Below are 19,113 nucleotides of genomic sequence, written 5' to 3' on the forward strand. Positions count from 1 at the left end.
CCTTCATGGTAAGTGACCAATACTCTGTTCTCTGATGCTAGGGTTCGAGGACACATCACTTGTAGGACATACCACAGCTGTGTCCCCCACACCTAAAAAGGGGAGGGAGCACCCAAGACGACTCTGGGGGAAGGACCTGCTGAAGCACCCATCTGCCAAATGCCACCTGAGCTGAAGCATATGCATCCAACTTGTAGTGCTTTGTGAAAGTGTAAAGGGTATTCCACATGGCCACTCAACAAATTTCATGTATGGAGGCATTAGTTGAGAATGCTTCCAAGGATACCTGGATAGAGTGTGCGAGAATACTTGTAGGTGATCTGAGATGCACTGCTTCATATGCTATCACTATGCATGCCCTGATCCATTTAGTGATGGTTGCTGTCACCCAGACTGGTTGTCCCATGGATACAGGCAAGAATGAGTTTTGGATAAGCAGAAGGTCCTTTGTACGTCTGAGGTAAACTTTAAGGCACCGACAGACATTCAGCCTTTTCCACTGGGTGAACCGGCCTAGAGCAGAATGAGGGCAGAATTATGTCTTGGGATTGGTGGAATGCTGAAGAATCCTTCGGATGGAAGAAGGGATCTGGAATCAAGTGGATGGAATCTGTGGAGAAAAAACAGAGGTTCTTATGTTCAGATAGTGCTTGCAACTCGGATACTCTTCTGGCCAATGTACAGTTATCAGAAAGGCCAATTTGAAGGTCAACATCATAAGTGGAATGGAACTTATCAGCTCAAAGCCTGAAGGGCCAGTAGAACCGTGTGGAGGCTCCAAGACAGAAAGCGATGAACAGTAGGTAGACGTAGTAGTGCTGCCCCCCTCAGGAAGCATTGTAGGTGAGGGTGTGCCTTCATAGATCTTGTTGACAAGCCTAATATGAGACCTACCAATACGGCAGCTTGATACTTTGCTTTTAATCCTTTATCTAGATTGTGCTGGAGAAACTGTAACAGGTGTTTCATGGTGGCCTTCCCTCTAGGCTCCAAGTGCCTGGAAGACCAGCATAGGAATGCTTTCTGTGTATATTGGTAAATTCAGTTCGTTGATTCTCATCTGGATGCCATCAGGGTATTGAGGACTGCACTGGAGTAGCCATGTTGCTTTAACATGCCCCATTCAGTAGCTATGCAGCTAGATTTAACCAGGCAGGGTTGTGGTGTAGTGCTGGGCCCTGGGACAGAAGGTCCTTGGAGGGTCCTCAGAGACCAGAGGCATCCAAGATTCTTCCACTGCTAGATTGCACAGTTCCACAAATCACTGCCTCCTGGGCCAGAATGGAGCAATAAGAATGACCTGTGCCTTGAACAAGCATATTTTTCTGAGAACACGTGTGAGTAGCAGAAATGGCGGAAACATGTACAGTAGTCCCTGGGGCCAAGGACTTGAGAGCGCATCCACCTTCTCTGCCTGATTACATGGGAATCTGGAGAAAAATCTGGTGGTCTTGGGCACTGTGTGGTGTTGTGAACAAATCCACCAGCGGAATCCTGAACAGTTTTGTGATATTCTAGAAAATGGACAGTTTGAGTTCCCACTCTCCAAGTGCAATTCTTTTTGGCTAAGCCAGTCAGCTATTATGTTCAGGTCCCCCTGGATGTGGTATGCTGCAATGGAATTCAGGTTGTTCTCCACCCAATGCAGGAGTAGTGTTGCTTCCACCTGTAAGGACCTGGATCTGGTCTCTCCTTATTTGTTCACATGGGCCATGGTGGTCATGTTGTCTGTTTTGACTAGGACATGTTGGTGCACTAAGATGTGTTGAAAGGCTAGTAGTGCTAATCTTATGGCTCTCCACTCTCGCCAATTTATACTGCATCTTTTCTCTTCCTGTGACCATGTGTCCTGATCCAATAGAGACTGACAGTGAGCTCCCCATATGTGGTCGCTTACATCTGTGGTCAGTATGATCCTTGGGAGATCTAGAAATTGTTTTCCTCTTGTTAGACTGCTGGACTTTGTCCACCACTTGAGTGATTGGAGAACTGAGGGTGGAAGCTGTACTTACTTCTTGGTCTTCTGGACAATTGATAGATGATGTGGCAGGAGGAACTACTGGAGTGTCTGGAAGTGAAACCTGGCCCATGGCACAAAATCTAGGGATGTCACCATGAGGCCCAGGAGATGAGACAGGGACAGTAGAGGTACTTCTTTGTGAGTCAGGGTCATCAGGGCTGCTTCTCTCAGCAACGTGAGGTGATTCAGTGGTAGAAATAACTTGTTTGCTTGGGTGCAGGAGCTGATGAGATGGTACTAGGTGGGTCTTTTGTTCATTTACAAGGAAGCCATGTTCTTGCAGTATGTTCAAGGTTGTTTGTAGATCTGTGTGTGCCCTCTTGAGGGACAGAGACTAGATGAGGATATAATCAAGAAATGTGAAAATGCAAATGCCCTGGAGTTGAAGGTGTGCCATCACTGGTGCCAAAATCTTCATAAAGATCCTGGATGCTGATGAGAGGCCAAAAGGTAGGGCCTTGTATTGGTAATGCACCCCAGAAAACATGAACTGAAGCAGCTGTCAACTGTTGGGGTGAATTAGAATATGTTGGTATGCCTCTTTGATGTTAATGGATGACAGAAAATCATTGTGGTGAAGTGCTTCTGAGATCGATCTGAGGGATTCCATCCAGAATCTTTTATTTTTTATCGATCGATTTAGAAATTTTAGATCAAGTCATGCTCTTAGGGAGCCATCATGGGGGGGATGGTAAATAGTATAGAATGGATGCCTTCCACCTGGTGACTGGTAGGAACCATCTCGATGGCTCCTGTGTCCTTGAGATGTTGGATAGCGGCCAGTAGCCATGCATGCTTGGATAAGTGAACAAGAAGCTGGTGCTGGGAGGAACTGGCTTGGGGGAAAGGCATCCAATTCTATTTTGTAGCCGGATTCTAGGGAGTTAAGCACTCATTTGTCCTTTGTTGTCCACTTCCATGAGTGGAGATGGGCTGACAGGCAACCTCCCAGAGCAGCTGTCCCCTCTGAGAACTGCTGCTTGTTTGGTTCAGTCTGGGTAGATGAGGCTGCACGTCCTTGGTTGAAAGGTCTTGTTTGGCATCTGCAGTTCCAGGCCAGACATTGGGTTCTGAAATCCCTATCTCACCCACAAAAGGAGGACCTGAAGGGGCAAAAGGACTGAAAAGGCTTATTTGTGAAATGGTCTGTTCTACACTGAATGGAGGGCATGGCTTTTTACTTGTCTTTGGACTCCACTAACAGATCCTTCAAAGCTTCTTCACCAAACAATTTTGTGCCATCACAAGGCACTGATGTTAGATTAGTTCTAGAAGTGGCATCTACCTGCCAGTATTTTAGCCAGAGTCTTTGGCGGCCTACTACTGCAGAAGTAAAAGCCTTAGATGCAAAATGAGTAGAGTCCATGGTGGCATCTGATATGAATGCCTGGGCCTTTTGGGTCTTTAACAACTGTTGACACAGGTGGTTAAGATCAGTGGGTGGATCATGCAGTAAGTCATCCAACCACAGCAGGAATGCCCTGGAACACAATGAGACTGTGGCCGAGGACCTGATTGCCAGGACAGAAGCATCCTGGGTGCACCTGTAGGCTGTTTCAATGCATTTGTCATTTTGTTCCTTTAAAGCAATGATCCAGAGAGGAGCTGTACCACAGGTGCATCTGTGGAGGGCATTTTAAGAAAGTCAGCAGCCTCTTGTTGGAAGGAGTAAAAACTATTTGCTACAGCTAAAGACTTTCTATTGGATGCTGGCATTTGCCATTCTTGTTTCATGGTATCCATGAATGGTTCAGGGAAGGGAAGGGCCAGTTCCTTGCTTTTAGGTTTAGGGAATACCACCACCCCCTTAGAGGGAAGTTGAGTGTCTGTGGGAGGCGCAGTTTGCAGTCCCAGGGTATCAATTATCATAAGTGGGGTGGAAATCCTCTGGATGAAATAGCCTCTGAGAGGTGGCCACAGACTCTGGGTCCTAGCCATCTGACCATTCTCCCTCTTCCTTTTCAAGTGGGTCAGATTCAATTGGAATTATCTCTATGTCTGGTTCAGTGGCATGTACAGGTCTCCTGCCTAACTCAGATGGATTAGGGTTAAGAGGCTAGCAATGAGCTGGAGAGAGAGAGAAAGTAGTTCTGCCTGGAGCAGTTGCAGGACTAAAAGAAATGGGTGTGGTCATCCTCCTCAGGCTCTTAAAGGCTCCATTCTAATTTACATAGTCCTGCCTTTGGAGCACATAGGAAAGATAACCCACTAGTGAAGTGTCCTCACATCAGAGAAACTATTTCAGCAACTCTGCTGCAAAAAACATGCTGCTGAAAAGCTCCCTATATGAGCCAGTGAACAAAATCCTGAGTCCTGTGGCCTATACTTGAAATGAGAGGGTCCTGACATCGTCTTCAGGTAAGAGTTAAAAATAATTTATGTAAAGTTTGAAACTCTGTTTCATAGAGTCCAGCAGATTTGATCTGGTTCCTGCATTCCTATGCTGACAAGCTTTACATGGTGAAACAGGCACCCCTTCCCACTCCTCCATCTGAAACAAGCACTCTGAGCTGATGCCCTGTTCCTATCATTGTTCTCCCTCCACCTGGCAGGAGAGAGGGGAAATCACGTGACTCAAGCATCCGTGTTAGACTCTATGACCTCACAATACTCTTCCACCATACAAGGCTAGCTGCCAGCCCATTAATGTATGAACTGTCCTGCAATAGACATTCTGGGTCCATTTAGGATGTGGTCCCTTTCCAGAACAGCTGCCAGGTTACCATTGAACCTTGATAGAGTTTCTTCTTAGAGATGGGAGTACTATGGGACCACATCTTAGGGAAATAATAACCACACTATTTCAGTAATGTATACATTAAGCCTCTCCCTTTCTTCTAGCACTCTACAAAAACAGTATGAAAGCATTTTGGGAAGTTTAACACCTATGACACAAACATTTCTTCTTCCCCCATCTTGTACCTTTGGATGCGAGATACTAGATTCCATGACAATAGTGATTGTTTTGTCAGAGATATTGATTAAGGAATGGAGCTCCTCGGTCAGCAAAGTAGTATTCTGCACACAATCCTTTATTTTCACATCTGCAAAACAATATAAATAGCACATTTACCAAATAGCAGAAACAAGGGACCAATCTTCGGTCTCTGTCATGATTTTTTTTGAATTTTGGACTGAAGGAACAGTCACCGTATTCATATTCTCATTGGGCTGAGAATATCCTTGCACAACACACATGAGGCTTACCCGCCCTCTCCATCTTTTGAGAGGAAATTGCACAAAGCCTACCATCACACATCTGAGACTGAGCAGAATACCTACTCCATCCAATGTTATATGTATGGCAGACAGGAAGCACATAACACCACCATCACGAACATTTGAACATCAATGCAGTGAATGTATGGAGCAGGCCAGAGAGAATACATGTCTCCGGCCTTGACAGACCGAAGCTAGAGTGAATGCTACCAGAAATGTGCCAGTAGCATTCCCTCATACTTTAATTAGCAGTCAGACTGAGAGATCAGTCTCATGCAGTTGTGGAACAAGCTGAATAGTCAAGAACTAGGGGCACAGCTATACTGCAGTCTTAAAATCATTAAAGCTGATGTGTAGTTTAGCATTAACATTCATGGCTTCCTGCAATGAACCTTAGAAATCGTTGTCTTGAGAATATATAAAGAGAAATTTCTGGAGAGATCCTCCCACTACCAAGAACTACAGTTACCAGGGTTCTTTAGACGAAAGGCACATCCGTTAAACCTGTTTAATTTTGTGATGTGGACACACCAAATCATGTCAAACCAAGCACAAAGTGGTAGGAGAGAAAGAGCTGAAATGAAGTAGCTGAAAGCTACAAGATCAAGAAAGCAGGGAGATTATGCAGACCAGGAAGCAAAGGAAAGGCAGGACAGGGAGCCAGTTTGCAAGAAATCAGAATCAGAGCAGAAAAGCTGAGTAAGAAATAAAACAGGGAATAAAGACAGGAGAGCATGAGGTAGGCAGTAATGAGCAATGATGTGGTTTATTGCCTAGACATGAGAGTACTGCTGATTGTCCTGAGTGTATATAGAAAATAGATTAAGCAGACTACGGGTTATTATTGGTCAATCAATAGCGATATTCTTCTGAGCTCAGAGTTCAAAATCTCTGAAGAAAGCTCCTTTTCAAGATGTCTGTTCAACCTAGTACAAACCCCAAATTCCCAAACAGTAATGCGTGTATAATGATAAATGATACTTTGGGCAAAGGTGGTTAGGATAGGAAAGGAGAACATGTTTCACAAGGTCCCAGTAAAATATTCAGTTTGCTATTTTCAGACTGGATATCATTATTTTCAGCCTATCAGTTTTAAGATCAGCATATTGCTTTGTTAAACCATTGTACAACAGTGAGCCACTGACAGCACACTGTGATAATGTTTCCAAGCTCTTGCAAAGAATCTATAAAGCTTACCAATTGGCAGACTCAGGTTATTAAGGAAAGCCATCAGGGGGTTGGCTGACAGAGGTATCTCTATTGTTTCAGTTAACCTAAAAAACACAAACACATTTTTTTAAAGGCATTTTTAATAATATTCATTTATATTCAGGTCAGTTCTCAGGGTTCCATCAGGCTGTAGAGTGACCAAAAAACAGAACTCATAGAAGGAGACATGTGGAGGAATTAGTTGGGCATTTTAGAAAAAGACTGACTCAATTCTCAGTGACTGTCATTGAGTTATGTGGGGCACAGCAAATAAACACAGAAAGACATGTAAACTTATCGTAACGTGGAGCATTACAGGGAAGAGAAATCTGCCTCCTAGCCCAGGTGCAGATGTCAATATTTATTTATTTAAAATATTTATGCCCCGCCCCTCCAGTACACTACAGCTCAGGGTGGCTTACAACATTGATAAAATAGATACAATATAAAACAATAACATTTTAAAAACCAAGCTAAAACCACATCTAAAGTCAATAGACAGGAGGGTGCTTAATTCACCACTCCAAGCGCTTTCCCAGACAACAGGCTTTACTGCAGGTTTTCTGTGAGGCTTTACTGTAAGTTTGAAGTTGCCCCCCCCAAAAAAATGCAAAAAGGCAGGGGGATTAACCCTGGATATAAATTGGGCTGCACTCTAACACACGATGAAATACCCAAATTGTGAGTGAAGTGCTCCTGATAGCTCACAGTGACTTGGAGATAAATTTGGCAGATATGTGAATGCACAACCCCATTCCACAGGAGATGCAAATGAAAAGTGGGTGTGGGAAAACTTCCAGGAGTGTTCCTAAGTAACCCCTTTATTTTCTCCCATATAAGCAAATGGCTACCATTCATGCCTATGGGGTAAAGCTCTGCATTTCCAGACAGTGTTAGTGAACCCAGACTCTCTCTATAGCTCTATTACTTGATGCCTCCACCTCCACCAATAGGAACCACATGAGCAGAGGGGCATTGTGTGTCTGTGTGCAGAGACACATTACACTTACTTCACAACAGTGGTCAGATTTTGTTAGTTCTATAATAAATCAAAGAAGTGGGAGGTTTCTGTGCCTAGTGAAGTAAGTGTTGGAAGTGAAGGACTCTGCGCTGTCTCATGTCTCAATGACAGAGGGGGACAGATTAGTGAGTCAGAGGGCTAGAAGGGTCAAGACACTGGTCATCCCTTCTTTACTGCTCTGACACTATCCCTTTGATATGTAGATTGCGACTCTCAGGGACTTCCTTCCTTCGTGCTGCTTCCTCTTCCCTTTCTTCTTCTTTGCAACACACACGATCCTCTCTCCCTGCACCATGTGTGCAGAGATGCAGAAACCATCCCTCTGCATCCAGCTAGCTAGATGGATTAGAGATCCTATCTCTCCACTATCTAGAATGGAGTTCTCCAATAAAGACTCCTTATATTGATTGGAAACTATGAACTGGCTCCAAGTTTCTTTTACTCTCAGCATACGAGCATGCCTCGGCAGACTCTGCTGTGTTGTGCCTCTGTGCACTCTGCTGTAATAGAAGGGTATCTCTTACCAGAGAGAATTCCCAACAGTAAGGACCAAGATATACTTTCTTTAAATGTGTGTTGTGTGTTTCTTTTTTAAAAGCAGCCATGGGAGCATAAGGGAGAAATAACAAAATGGCCCCAAGGCATGTAAGGAGGGGCATTTATGAGTGGTATATTTCCACCTGAAGCAAACAGCAGCTCTGGAAGGCTGATTTTCACTGGGACAATGGCACAGAGGCAAAGAGTCAACCCCCTGCCTTCCCATGTATTGCAGTCCTGCTCCTGATCACATCCCCCCTCCCAACTTCTACTTTAATTTTTTTTTTTAACTAAATAGGTAAAGGCTAACTTTGCATTGAAAGTGTTGCTTGTAGCTCCTTATTTGTCCCACCAGCTGTAAAGTGGAACTTTGGAACCGTGAGCATTCCCTACTATAATGTTAACCATGGAACAGGAACAATAGCCCTCAGTCTGCAACCATGGATAAAGAGAATTTTTTTTTTTTTTTTTTTACATTTGCCTGTGTTTGTCAATGCTTTCTGAGTCATGTTGACATTCACAGTTGTTGTCAGTGGTGGTGTATAAGACCCTGTGGAACTCTGCCAAAATACTGGAAAGCTTCTTTCTTAGAGATACAAAGTTTTCACAGTCCCCTTGTGTGGAAGCTGACCATGCTTTCTCGGTATGCTGCAAGAAGAAGGAAAACACACACACAGCAACTTCATAATTAATGTGTATTAAGTAAGAATGCAGTGTCTTTTCAAGCATGAAAGCAGTAGCTAATTAGTTTGTGTGATTAACAAATTAATGGCTTGATCACAGAATAAAAACAATGCTTGGGTTAATCAGGGCCAGTAATCTGTGCTTTCAGTTCCAATAACTAACTGGGTTTCTGATACTTTTTTTTACTCCCTGCTTCCTCTTCCATTTACCTAGTTTAAAACATCTACTGGAATCAGAACAACTTGCTTAACAGAGCTAGCAGTTGGATATCTGTGCAGTATTTTTGAGTCCCTGTATAGATCCAAATAATTGTTGTATGTTGAGCATGTGAGTTATCATGACTCCGAAACAAAACAGAACACAGGCTTATTTTGTCATAGGTTCTAGGATAGGGATCAGCAACTGCAGGGGTCCCCCAAGCCACATCTGGCCACATTAATAAAATAATGCCAGCAGCCTTTATCTAGGACTAAACCAGAAACAGAAAAGAGGGAGTGGAGTGGCGGTGGGAGGGGCATCTGCAATAAAGGGACTTGTCAGGCCTCTTTGTGGGATGGGATCTTAGCCCATGACTCCCACTTCTCCTTCTCTCAGTGGCCCATCAGCAAAACCTAATTCCTGATCAGGGATTGAACACAAGTGAACCCACTGAAAAGCCCAAATTGAGAATGTGTATTTAAAAAAATATTTTTAAGCAGAGCATAGTGGAAAATGTCATACAAACCTGGTATTGACCATGGAACAAACTGATTCCTTCAAGGACAGAGAGAAGGAAGTGCCTTGTTAAGCCATGCTTACAGCTCTTAAAAGCACATTGAAGGTTGCTGATAAAGGCAGGATTGTCTGTAAAAGGAAGTATGCAATATATCACCATGAAGAAGTTCAGGCTAAAAACTGACCATTATCAGACCCACGCTAGATGTGATGGCAGCAATCACATCTGCTCCCTTCATGTATAAATCAGATGAGGGAGGTTGATTTTAACATCAGAGGAGACACACAGGTGAGAGGAGAAGAACCCTCCATCCTCCTCCTTGTTCCAGAACCTTATGGGAAGTTGAGAGCACAGAAATAAGAAAGCACAAGATTAATTCATCTCATGGTCTAGAGAGGTGACATTCCTAAATTTGCTACTACCTTTTGTGGGGGGAGGTGCCCCTGCTAACTTGGCAAAGAGGCACCTTTTAATGTGGTGATTCTCTTTATTTAGCGGGACAGAGTAACTGGCCCTATCCACCCCCAGCACAGTACTTCCAGTGACTGTCGCTGGTGTGTATCTCATGTTTCTTTTTAGATTGTCAGCTCTTTGGGGACAGGGTTCCATCTTATTTGTTTGTTATTTCTTTGTGTAAACTGCCCTGAGCCATTTTTGGAAGGGCGGTATAGAAATCAAATGAATGAATGAATGAATGAATGAAATTCTGCTGCCAACCAATCACAGATTCTAGGGATGTGCATGAAACGCGATGAATCGCAGCACATCCCTTTAATACAGAGGGATTACATAGCCTCTTTAACATGGAAGAGAGCAGGTCCATACCTGCTTTTCCACCTCATCCCATGCCCTTCCCACTTCCTTAATTGCGGCAGCCAGGGGTGTAGCTATAATTGAGTGAAAGGGTTCAAAGAACCCAGGCTCCCCCCCCCCCCCCGCAACTCCTGAGGGCCCCCCAGCTCCACCCCTCCCTATTTTCTTCATCATCTTCCTCACTCTGAGAGGCTGCTGGAGAGAGGGGTGAACACAGGCCCCCTCTCCCCTAGCTACGCCCCTGGTGGCACCCTCCCCACCTATCATCGTGCTCTCCCACAGCTGTCCCTGCGCAACACCAGCATGCACACGGCCTCCATGCATGTTTGTTTAAAAGTATCTCGAGGTATGTGGGTTGCAGGAATGCACTCAGTAAGGCTAGAAAAACTCCTCTCTCTTTGCTATCCACGAGTGCTTCAGGAGGAAGGAAAGAAAAAGGAGACCTTTCCCCTTTTCCACTCTCCAGTATCACCACTAGCCTATATAGCAACAAAATACTCATGTCAACCCCCAATCTGACTGTTTAGCACTATACAGAGTGGGCAAAGGGAATGGAAATGTTCTTTTTTGCTCCTCCCACTCCTGCCACCAGGCCAGAATAATACTACAGAGCTCCTGTTGTAGGCTAGTCTGCACCTGAGCAGTAACACTCTTTTAGGACTGGGGTGCACAATATACAAATCGGGGGGGGGGGGTGCATGAGGTTCACCAAGACATTTTGTGGTGCCTGCCAGAACCCCCTAAAGCCATGCTGCTACCTGTTGTTTCCAACCAGCCAGCCAGCCGGATTGTTTGCTTTCTCCACTCAAATACTCGCCTGTCTTGTCTCAGGGGGCCTCCATTTCTCCTTGGGGGGGGGATGTCTCCCTTCAATTTAAAATAGCAGTTTCTATATTCTCAAGGGACTCCCTAAATATGCAGGTGTGTATATATTTGTATTGTTTTTTAAAAAAAGGAAAGGAGGAGACAAAATAAAGTGAGGACTGAGCATGCTCAAAAGACTTCAGGAGCCATGGAATATTAGTGTCTTTTGGTATAAAAATGGAAAATCTTGTGAAGGGTAAGAATTGGCTTGCTCAGCCCCCTAAGAGTACAGAATATTCTGGAGGATGGCATGGCTTACTGGCTGCAACCCCAAACAAGTGCGCTCCTGTTAGGGGGTGCAGATGTGCTACAACATTTTGATGCAGGTCCCCACTTCTTAGTCACAACTGAATGCCATTCAGTATGTACCTACCATAAGCAACACGATTTTAAAAAAGAACAATTATAAGAATCAGTGGATAATTTGTGTAGCCCTATCCTAAATTAATCTCTTCATCTGTATAGCCCAACCCTGGGTTTTGATTATTGGTAACAGAGCGAATTACAGAATCTTGGGAAATGGCTGTAAATGGGGTTGAGGTAAAAAATGTAATTTTGTCTTCTGAGGAATTGAGGTGTAGTTGTTTGCCCAAGGTTGTCAGGCCCCCTTTACACATATATGGGGTGACATGGCTGATGCCTCCTAGAATGTATAAAAACTTCCATTCCCTTGCTTGAGCTTCCTTCCATGTTTATAAAACATGCAACTGATTTCTCACCCCTTGGGACACCACATAAAGATGCCAGTCATTTGTGGCCTAAATTTTAAAAAAGAGTCAACTTTTGCAATGATTTCCTTTCTGGTTTTCTGGACTGAAAGCAACTTTTCCTCTCCCCTGGTGACAAGTTAAATAGCTGTTTATCAGCTTTGCACTATAACAATAACTCCTCATGCTCTTTCACTGTGATTCTACCTGAAAAAGTTGTCAATATATTCAAAGCTGCAGCCTGCAATTTCCACAGCAGGTGGGCATCTTCTGAGTTTAAATGTTTGTGCAGAGCTTGACACATCTCATAGATTCTGAAGGAACAAAAATATAAGAGGAAACAGTTATTTATATAAAGTCAGAACCAAAGATAAAGTTCATGGAAAATTACTGAAAAAATCCACAGGAAAGGACTGATTCTGTCTTTTCTGGAATAATTTTACATTGGGTAGAACCACACTGCATAAAGGAAGTTCCTCTCAATCACACTGATAGGGGGATCAAGGTTTGGTTCAGGAGGCAAAGCACGTGGTTTTCAAATAATTATCCCCCAATCAAACCACGGTCGCTTGGCTCTCTAGCTCTCAACAGCACTTTTGGTTTCTAGGCCTTGTATGAAGTTTTGCTCCCAGTACAATGACCTTGTACTCTCCCTCACAGCAGAAACACTTATTTTCAGCATTTCACAACTAACTTCTTGGTTTAGGACTTGAACACTCATGATATCAGAGCAACTCAGTCGCCTGGCTCAGAGGAGCTCACAAATGGAAGATGCTAGGTTTTTAACTTGATATGTTTTGCCTAATTTAAAACTGCTTAGTTATCAGGATTGAGCCCTTGAGATGGTCTTAGAAAAGGGCTCAGTCCTGACAATTAAGTAGCATTAATCTTAAGCAGTAGTGACAACAATAAAACATATTCATATTAAAATAAAATACTGTAGTCAGAAAATATGTATACCTTACATCTCATCCGTTCTTAGAGATCACATGTAATCTATGGACTGTTGTGACTGTCTGTTGTTCTACTCTTCAGGGTAGTGGGGCTGTTGGTTAAGGCTCCAAACTGTATTTGTTTATTCCCAGATTTCCATCCCACCCTGATTCCTGGATTCCCTTTGTACATCTGCCTATCTGCCCTATTTGTCTGCCCATCCAAACTGTCTGAACCACTGGATCTTCTTGTCTGTTCCTTTGTCCATGGACTCCAAGATTTGGAATGAGGTTCATCTGGTTATGCCCTGGAGTCCTTGTCATGGCCTTATTTTTTGAGCTTTCTTCCTGTAACAAGTGGTGGACTGGGCTTTCTTTTGCTGGGGGTTTTCAAACAGAGGCTGGATAGCCATCTGTCACGGCTGTCATAACAGATTCCTGCACTGAGCAGGAAGTTGGTCTATAAGACTTCCAAAGTTTCTTTCAACTCTAAAATTTCTGTGATCTTGAAATAACCTTGAGTCTGGGTACTGGGTATGGCCTACAGCTCTAGAGACCAGCCCTGTCAGTATGCCCCTGAAACTAATGAATTAGATTGGTAACTTTGGTTCTGAACATTGTTGTATTCAGATAAATATTAAACTTACTGGTTTTTACCTTTGGTCATGTTGCCACTGTTCCAGCAGAATAATCAATTTTTCATAAGTTTTCAATGGCAGGTCAACATCTTGCATGAACTTCAGTATGCTGTCCACAATTCCATCTCTATTTTCTTCTATAATACTTGCATTATGAAACAGCCTCAGAATTGATTGGAGTAAACCTTGAATTAAGTTCTCTTTGTGATTTTTATTTAAGTGAGGCAGACTTGTCAAATTCAAAATGGGTAGTTCAATGCCATTCCAGATGCTAGGATTGCTGAGAAAAGACAGTATGTCCAAATGTTCCCTAGTAAAATCTGATGTTAAATCAAACAACTCCATAAAGATCCCCAATATATTTAGAATGCCATCTGGTCTTTTTGTAGCAGTAAGCAGCACATTCAAGTCTTGTTCAGACATGTTTTTCCACAACAATTCAGAGAAAAGATTTGTCACAGTTCTGTGGACAACCCTTCCTTCCATGTGGTTTTGTGAAAGAATCTTGAGTAAAGAAGAGATTGCTTCCCATATTTCATCACTTTCTTTTTCTTGTGTTGGGTTTTGAGTAAAAATCAGCTTGGAATATGCTGTTTGTATCATGCCATCAACTGGTGCCAAAAAGCCAAGAAGATTCTCCACTAGATTGGAAGCCTCCTTGGACGAGTTAATGTCTGTGTTTGCAACAACCTCAACAACTCTCTCCAGCATGGTGGAATAATTCAACACACTTGTTAAAAATTCAGCAATTTCCTCCACTAATACATCACTGAATTTGCTCAGATTTTCAGCCAATCCAGCAGCTACCATTGTCATTTCAGACCTATTCAAACTGGACTGATTAAGTGGAGTCATCAAGTCGATCAGATCAAGAAATGCTTTTACCAAGGCAGTCATTTGCCCTTCATTTGAATATAGTCCTTCTACATTCTTCATTGAGTTCTTTTCTTGAATGGCATTGTGAACAGCTTTTTCAAAAGCTAGGTAAACAACCTCAAGGGAATTGAAGTTTTCTGTAGCATTTGAGATCATGGGTGCTTCAGAAATACTAACCAGGTGCTCTGAAACTTTTTGGGATAGCTTTAGGAAGTGAAGTAGAGTTCCTATCACTTTCCCCACCTGTGTATAGTAATTGTTTTCCTCAGGAACAGAGTTCAATATCTCATGAATCTCTGAAAAGGACCACTGAGTATAGTTGGCTCCACTACTCCAGAAGAGGATGCTAAGTAATCTTTGCATTGTTATATTTTTCCCTTTGGAAAGAAAATCACTGCTATCTGAGGTCAAAAATTCTGTTAAATTGGTTAGGGTAATTTCTTCAAGTCTGGAAGGGACACCCATGAATTTTTCTATATCTGCAAAAATTTGTTTCATAAACTGGAGAATCTTAGAGATATTTTGAGTCCACCAAGTTTGATCCCAAGAATTGTTTGCACTATGAAGCATGTAGTTCATGAAAGTCAACAGTTCCTTATGGTTTCTGGTGATTTTTTTTGCAGCTGAATTTCGGAACAAAATGTTGAGAAAATCTGTTACAAACCTCAATCCTTTGGCTTGGTCAAATTGAAAAGCCCCATCTGTTGACATGACTGCTTCATTTAATAAGTCATGTATATAATCTCCAATTCTTGAATAACTTTTATTTTGGATAACTTCATCAACTTCCTCATTTAGATTATCCAACTGACTGAGATTTAAAAGAGCTAAAATTTTATCCCTGGGGAATACACTGCAACAGAATATTGGACAGAGTTTAATAATAACACAATGATAAAGTAAACTCTGAATATTACAAAAAGAGACATATTGGGGGGGGAGGAGTGGGGGGAGACCCAAAAAGATATTACTAGTGTCCTATAGTACAGAAACTCCAAAGCACTAGGAAAACTTGGCAAACTGGTTTGACCGGAGAATATGGTGGAGCATAGAAAATGAAACTGTAGGTAGTAATGGCTCTACAATTGTACCTCCAACTCTTTCAAAACATGATCATCAGTACATAGATTTATAGCCCAATCCTTTGCATGTGAGACTTACCCCAAATAAGTATGTATAACAGGGGTCCACAAATTTTAGTTGGCCTTGGTCAGTACCTTAGTCAAGCAGCAAAGCACATCCCTGCCACAGAGGAGAGGCAGCTGTGCAGCTCACCCATTAGGTGCCACAACTGAGGGGCAGCCAAGGAAACCGCATGTCTGGCTTGCCCACTCTACAGAGCAGGAAAGAGAGGTGCCGGGTTAGTCTGTCTGGCCTCTGCTTAGCCAAGGCTAAGTGGGTAGCCAAGGCTGGTAGCCAGTTGATAGCAAATTGGTAGCTAAGGCTGCAACTGGTAGCCAAGGCTACCAGTTGTAGGGGAACAACAGCAGAAGGGAAGGTATGCCCTCACCTCTTGCCTATGGACTTCTCAGAGGCATCTGGTGGGCCACTGTGGGGAAACAAGATGCTGGACGAGATAAGCCTTGGGCCTGATCCAGCAGCACTGTTCTTAGGGCACCGAGGCATTAAAAGTGCACTTTATATCAAATCACTAGTTGTGAAGAACCATGACATCAGGCTCCATTTCACTTTATTGTGGAGTAAGGACATGGACAGAGATGGGAGGACTGCTTCAAGGGAAAAATAATTCCTGGTCTTTACTCCCTTTGTAGCACTAAGTCAGCAACTAATTTTTTCTAGAGGATCGCTTTGAGAATGTATTGAGGGATGATGGCTAGTGCCTCAATCCCTAGCACCTACAGGAATTCACCTGCATGTTTGTTTGCAATATATATTATTTTCTATTCACTTCTTTTACTTCTATGTAGGTTGGCAATTGAAGGACCAGATGGTAGAAGACCAGATTTGGCCCTGCAGCCTTCAGCTGCTAATCAGTGGTGTAAGCAGCTCTGAAGGGGCCTATTTGGAAGAACTGAACCATCAGATAATTTTCACATAGGGATCAACATTTATTTATTGTTCCATTTCTATACCGCTTTTCATTAAAATGTTCCCAAAGAGGTTTACAATATAATTAAAACAATGAACAATTAATATACAAATTAAAAGTACAAATATTAAATATAAAAATAATATATCTCTATTTAAAGTATCTCCGTTTAAAATTGTAAAAACTGATATAAAATAGTAACACAAAAACAAACAAAGCAGCAGCAGTAAAAACTGTACTCTCATATCAAAGCCTGGATGAAGAGCAATGTTTTTACTTTTTTTCTAAAAAATGTCATGGAGGCTCAGCCAGGATGCCAGCCAGGAGAGCACAGGAAACTCAAAAAGAACAACCACCAAATGGCTGGGAAAGCTGAGATTTCACATGGTGTTAAATTAAGTTACACACTTGATGCCATCAAATGATGATAGTACTGAGTATACAGACTTTCAAGGATATTCGTTCACTCATTGATTTTTTAATGAGTTAAAAAAATGCTTCTAACGGTTTAAAAGTGTCATAACTGCTTGTATCCCAGCAGAAAGTTACAAAAGGTTTTAGAATTTAATCCCTCACTCTGTCCGTCTTTCAAGCCTCATTGCGGGGGAACTGCCCCTTGCTTTCATATAAAGGAGGAGTATCCCAATTTTTGCACCACATTATAATTCCAGAATGGCTGGGAAGAAAGTTCTCAAAATTCATATGGTAGTAGCAGAGGCGCTCTTACCCCTGGACTTCCAGCCCAAAGTCCAGGGCTTCCACAGCCCCTGGGGGCCCCCAAATCATCTTTAGTCTGTCCCGAGTGGTGTAGTCACCTGGCTAAGTATAATGATGCTTAATTTGCAGGGGAAGGGCGCCCTCCAAAGGCTTTTAGGTCCAGGCTCCAAAAATACCTAGGTGCACATCTGGGTAGTAGCAGCTTATGGCAGGATTAAATGTGTGGTGGTACAAGGAGATCAGTCCACCCATTGATTTTTAATTATTTTTAAGTTTTAAAAACCTTTTTATTATTAATTATTATTATTATTTTACACAGTCAGACAGGTGTTGACTGGTTTGTTTTATCGAGACATTGAGTCCTTCCCAAGGACTTGGGATGCCAGAATTTTATTGTCAATGTTGTTGCTGTTGTTATAGATATCGTCACAGAATATAGGCTGTTCCCAGTAAAGCTGCTTTTTGTAATTGGCTGATGGTGATTTCTGTGGCCCCTATGGTGTTGAGGTGCTCTTCAAGGTCTTTTGGAACTGCAACCAGGGCGCCAATTACCACCGGGATTATTTTGGTCTTTTTCTGCCACAGCCTTTCAATTTCAATTTGTAGATCTTTGTATTTGGTGATTTTTTCTATTTCTTTTTCTTCTATTCTGCTATCCCCTGGTATTGCTATGTTGATTATTTTAACTTGTTTTTCCTTCTTCTTGACTACAGTTATATCTGGTGTATTGTGTGGCAGATGTTTGTCTGTTTGTAGTTGGAAGTCTCATAATATTTTTACATCTACATTTTCTACAACTTTTTCAATTTTATGGTCCCACCAATGTTTGGCTACAGGTAGCTTGTATTTTTTGCAGATGTTCCAGTGTATCATCCCTGCTACTTTGTCATGCTTTTGTTTGTAGTCAGTCTGTGTGATCTTTTTACAACAGCTGATTAGGTGGTCCACTGTTTCATCTGCTTCTTTACAAAGGCAGCACTTGCTGTTTGTGGTGGATTTTTTGACTTTTGCTCTTATTGCATTTGTTCTTAGTGCCTGTTCTTGCGCAGCCAGTATTAAACCCTCTGTTTCTTTCTTCAAGTAACCATTCTTAAGCCATTGCCAGGTCTTGGTGATGTCTGATTTTCCACTTATATTGTGCAAATATTGACCATGCAGGGGCTTATTTCTCCATTTTTCTGCTCGGTTCTTGACTTGTTCTTTCTTGTAGGCCTGCTTTCTTTCATTGGTGTTGAATAGTTTCTCGTTATTGACCATTTGAAGTGCATCTTCTTCACTGTCCTTGATATATTCTTCAAGGCCTCTTTTCTCCTCCTCTACTGTTTGAAGGACTTGCAGCATTCCTCTTCCACCTGAGCTGCGAGGGAGGTATAGCCTATCTACATCACTGCGGGGGTGCAGAACATGATTGATGGTCATGATTTTCCTGGTCTTACGATCTAGCGTCTCTAGCTCTGCCTGGGTCCAGTCTATTATTCCTGCACTGTATCTGATAACAGATATAGCCCAGGTGTTTATGGCTTGTATTGTGTTCCCGTCATTGAGTTTGGACTTTAGGATTTTTCTAACTCTCCTGATGTATTCACTTCCAATTTTTCTTTTAACTTCAGTGTGTGTGATGTTATCAGCCTGGAGAATGCCCAAGTATTGGATTGTTTTAAAGAAGATTGGAAATCATTTTTGTTGTATTTAAAAAATTACTTCCCTACCATGGACTTGACAGCAGGGTTTGAAATTTAGTATAAATTGCAGGTTGTTTAGTTTAATTATGTTCGTAGGGGCTTGAACTTACGTTTTGAATTATTATTATAGCAAGGGTAAATCTTATAGTTGATGATTCACGAAGAAATGTGAGCGGGAAGTCCATCTTTTATGTGTGTATTTGTAATGAATGACAATATTGCTATTGTTAAAATTAATAAAAAATGAATTTGGAAAAACAAAGAGAGAATGCCCAAGTATTTGTAATGTTCTTTCTCTTCCAGGTTCTTGATCTTGCTTCCATTGGGCAGTTCTATTCCTTCTGTTTTTGTTATTTTCCCTCTGTTCATTATTAATGCAGCACACTTGTCTAGTCCAAACTCCATTGCTATATCGCTACTGAATATACG

At 42.2% G+C, this 19,113-nt stretch overlaps 1 protein-coding gene across 1 annotated transcript in view; it reads right to left on the bottom strand.

The window, feature by feature from the left end:
- Positions 1–19,113, bottom strand: part of ABCA13 (ATP binding cassette subfamily A member 13) — a 293,809-nt gene that overhangs the window by 271,778 nt on the left and 2,918 nt on the right. Inside the window, exons 2-7 of the mRNA XM_053266156.1 lie at positions 14,900–15,088; positions 11,997–12,103; positions 9,415–9,533; positions 8,482–8,654; positions 6,437–6,513; positions 4,943–5,064 (exon numbers count right to left, since the gene is read on the bottom strand). Coding sequence (XP_053122131.1) covers positions 4,943–5,064; positions 6,437–6,513; positions 8,482–8,654; positions 9,415–9,533; positions 11,997–12,103; positions 14,900–15,088 — 787 coding nt within the window. The remainder of the gene's footprint in view (positions 1–4,942; positions 5,065–6,436; positions 6,514–8,481; positions 8,655–9,414; positions 9,534–11,996; positions 12,104–14,899; positions 15,089–19,113) is intronic.

This window comes from Hemicordylus capensis, chromosome 6 (assembly GCF_027244095.1).
Source record: "Hemicordylus capensis ecotype Gifberg chromosome 6, rHemCap1.1.pri, whole genome shotgun sequence".
Taxonomy (NCBI): domain Eukaryota; kingdom Metazoa; phylum Chordata; class Lepidosauria; order Squamata; family Cordylidae; genus Hemicordylus; species Hemicordylus capensis.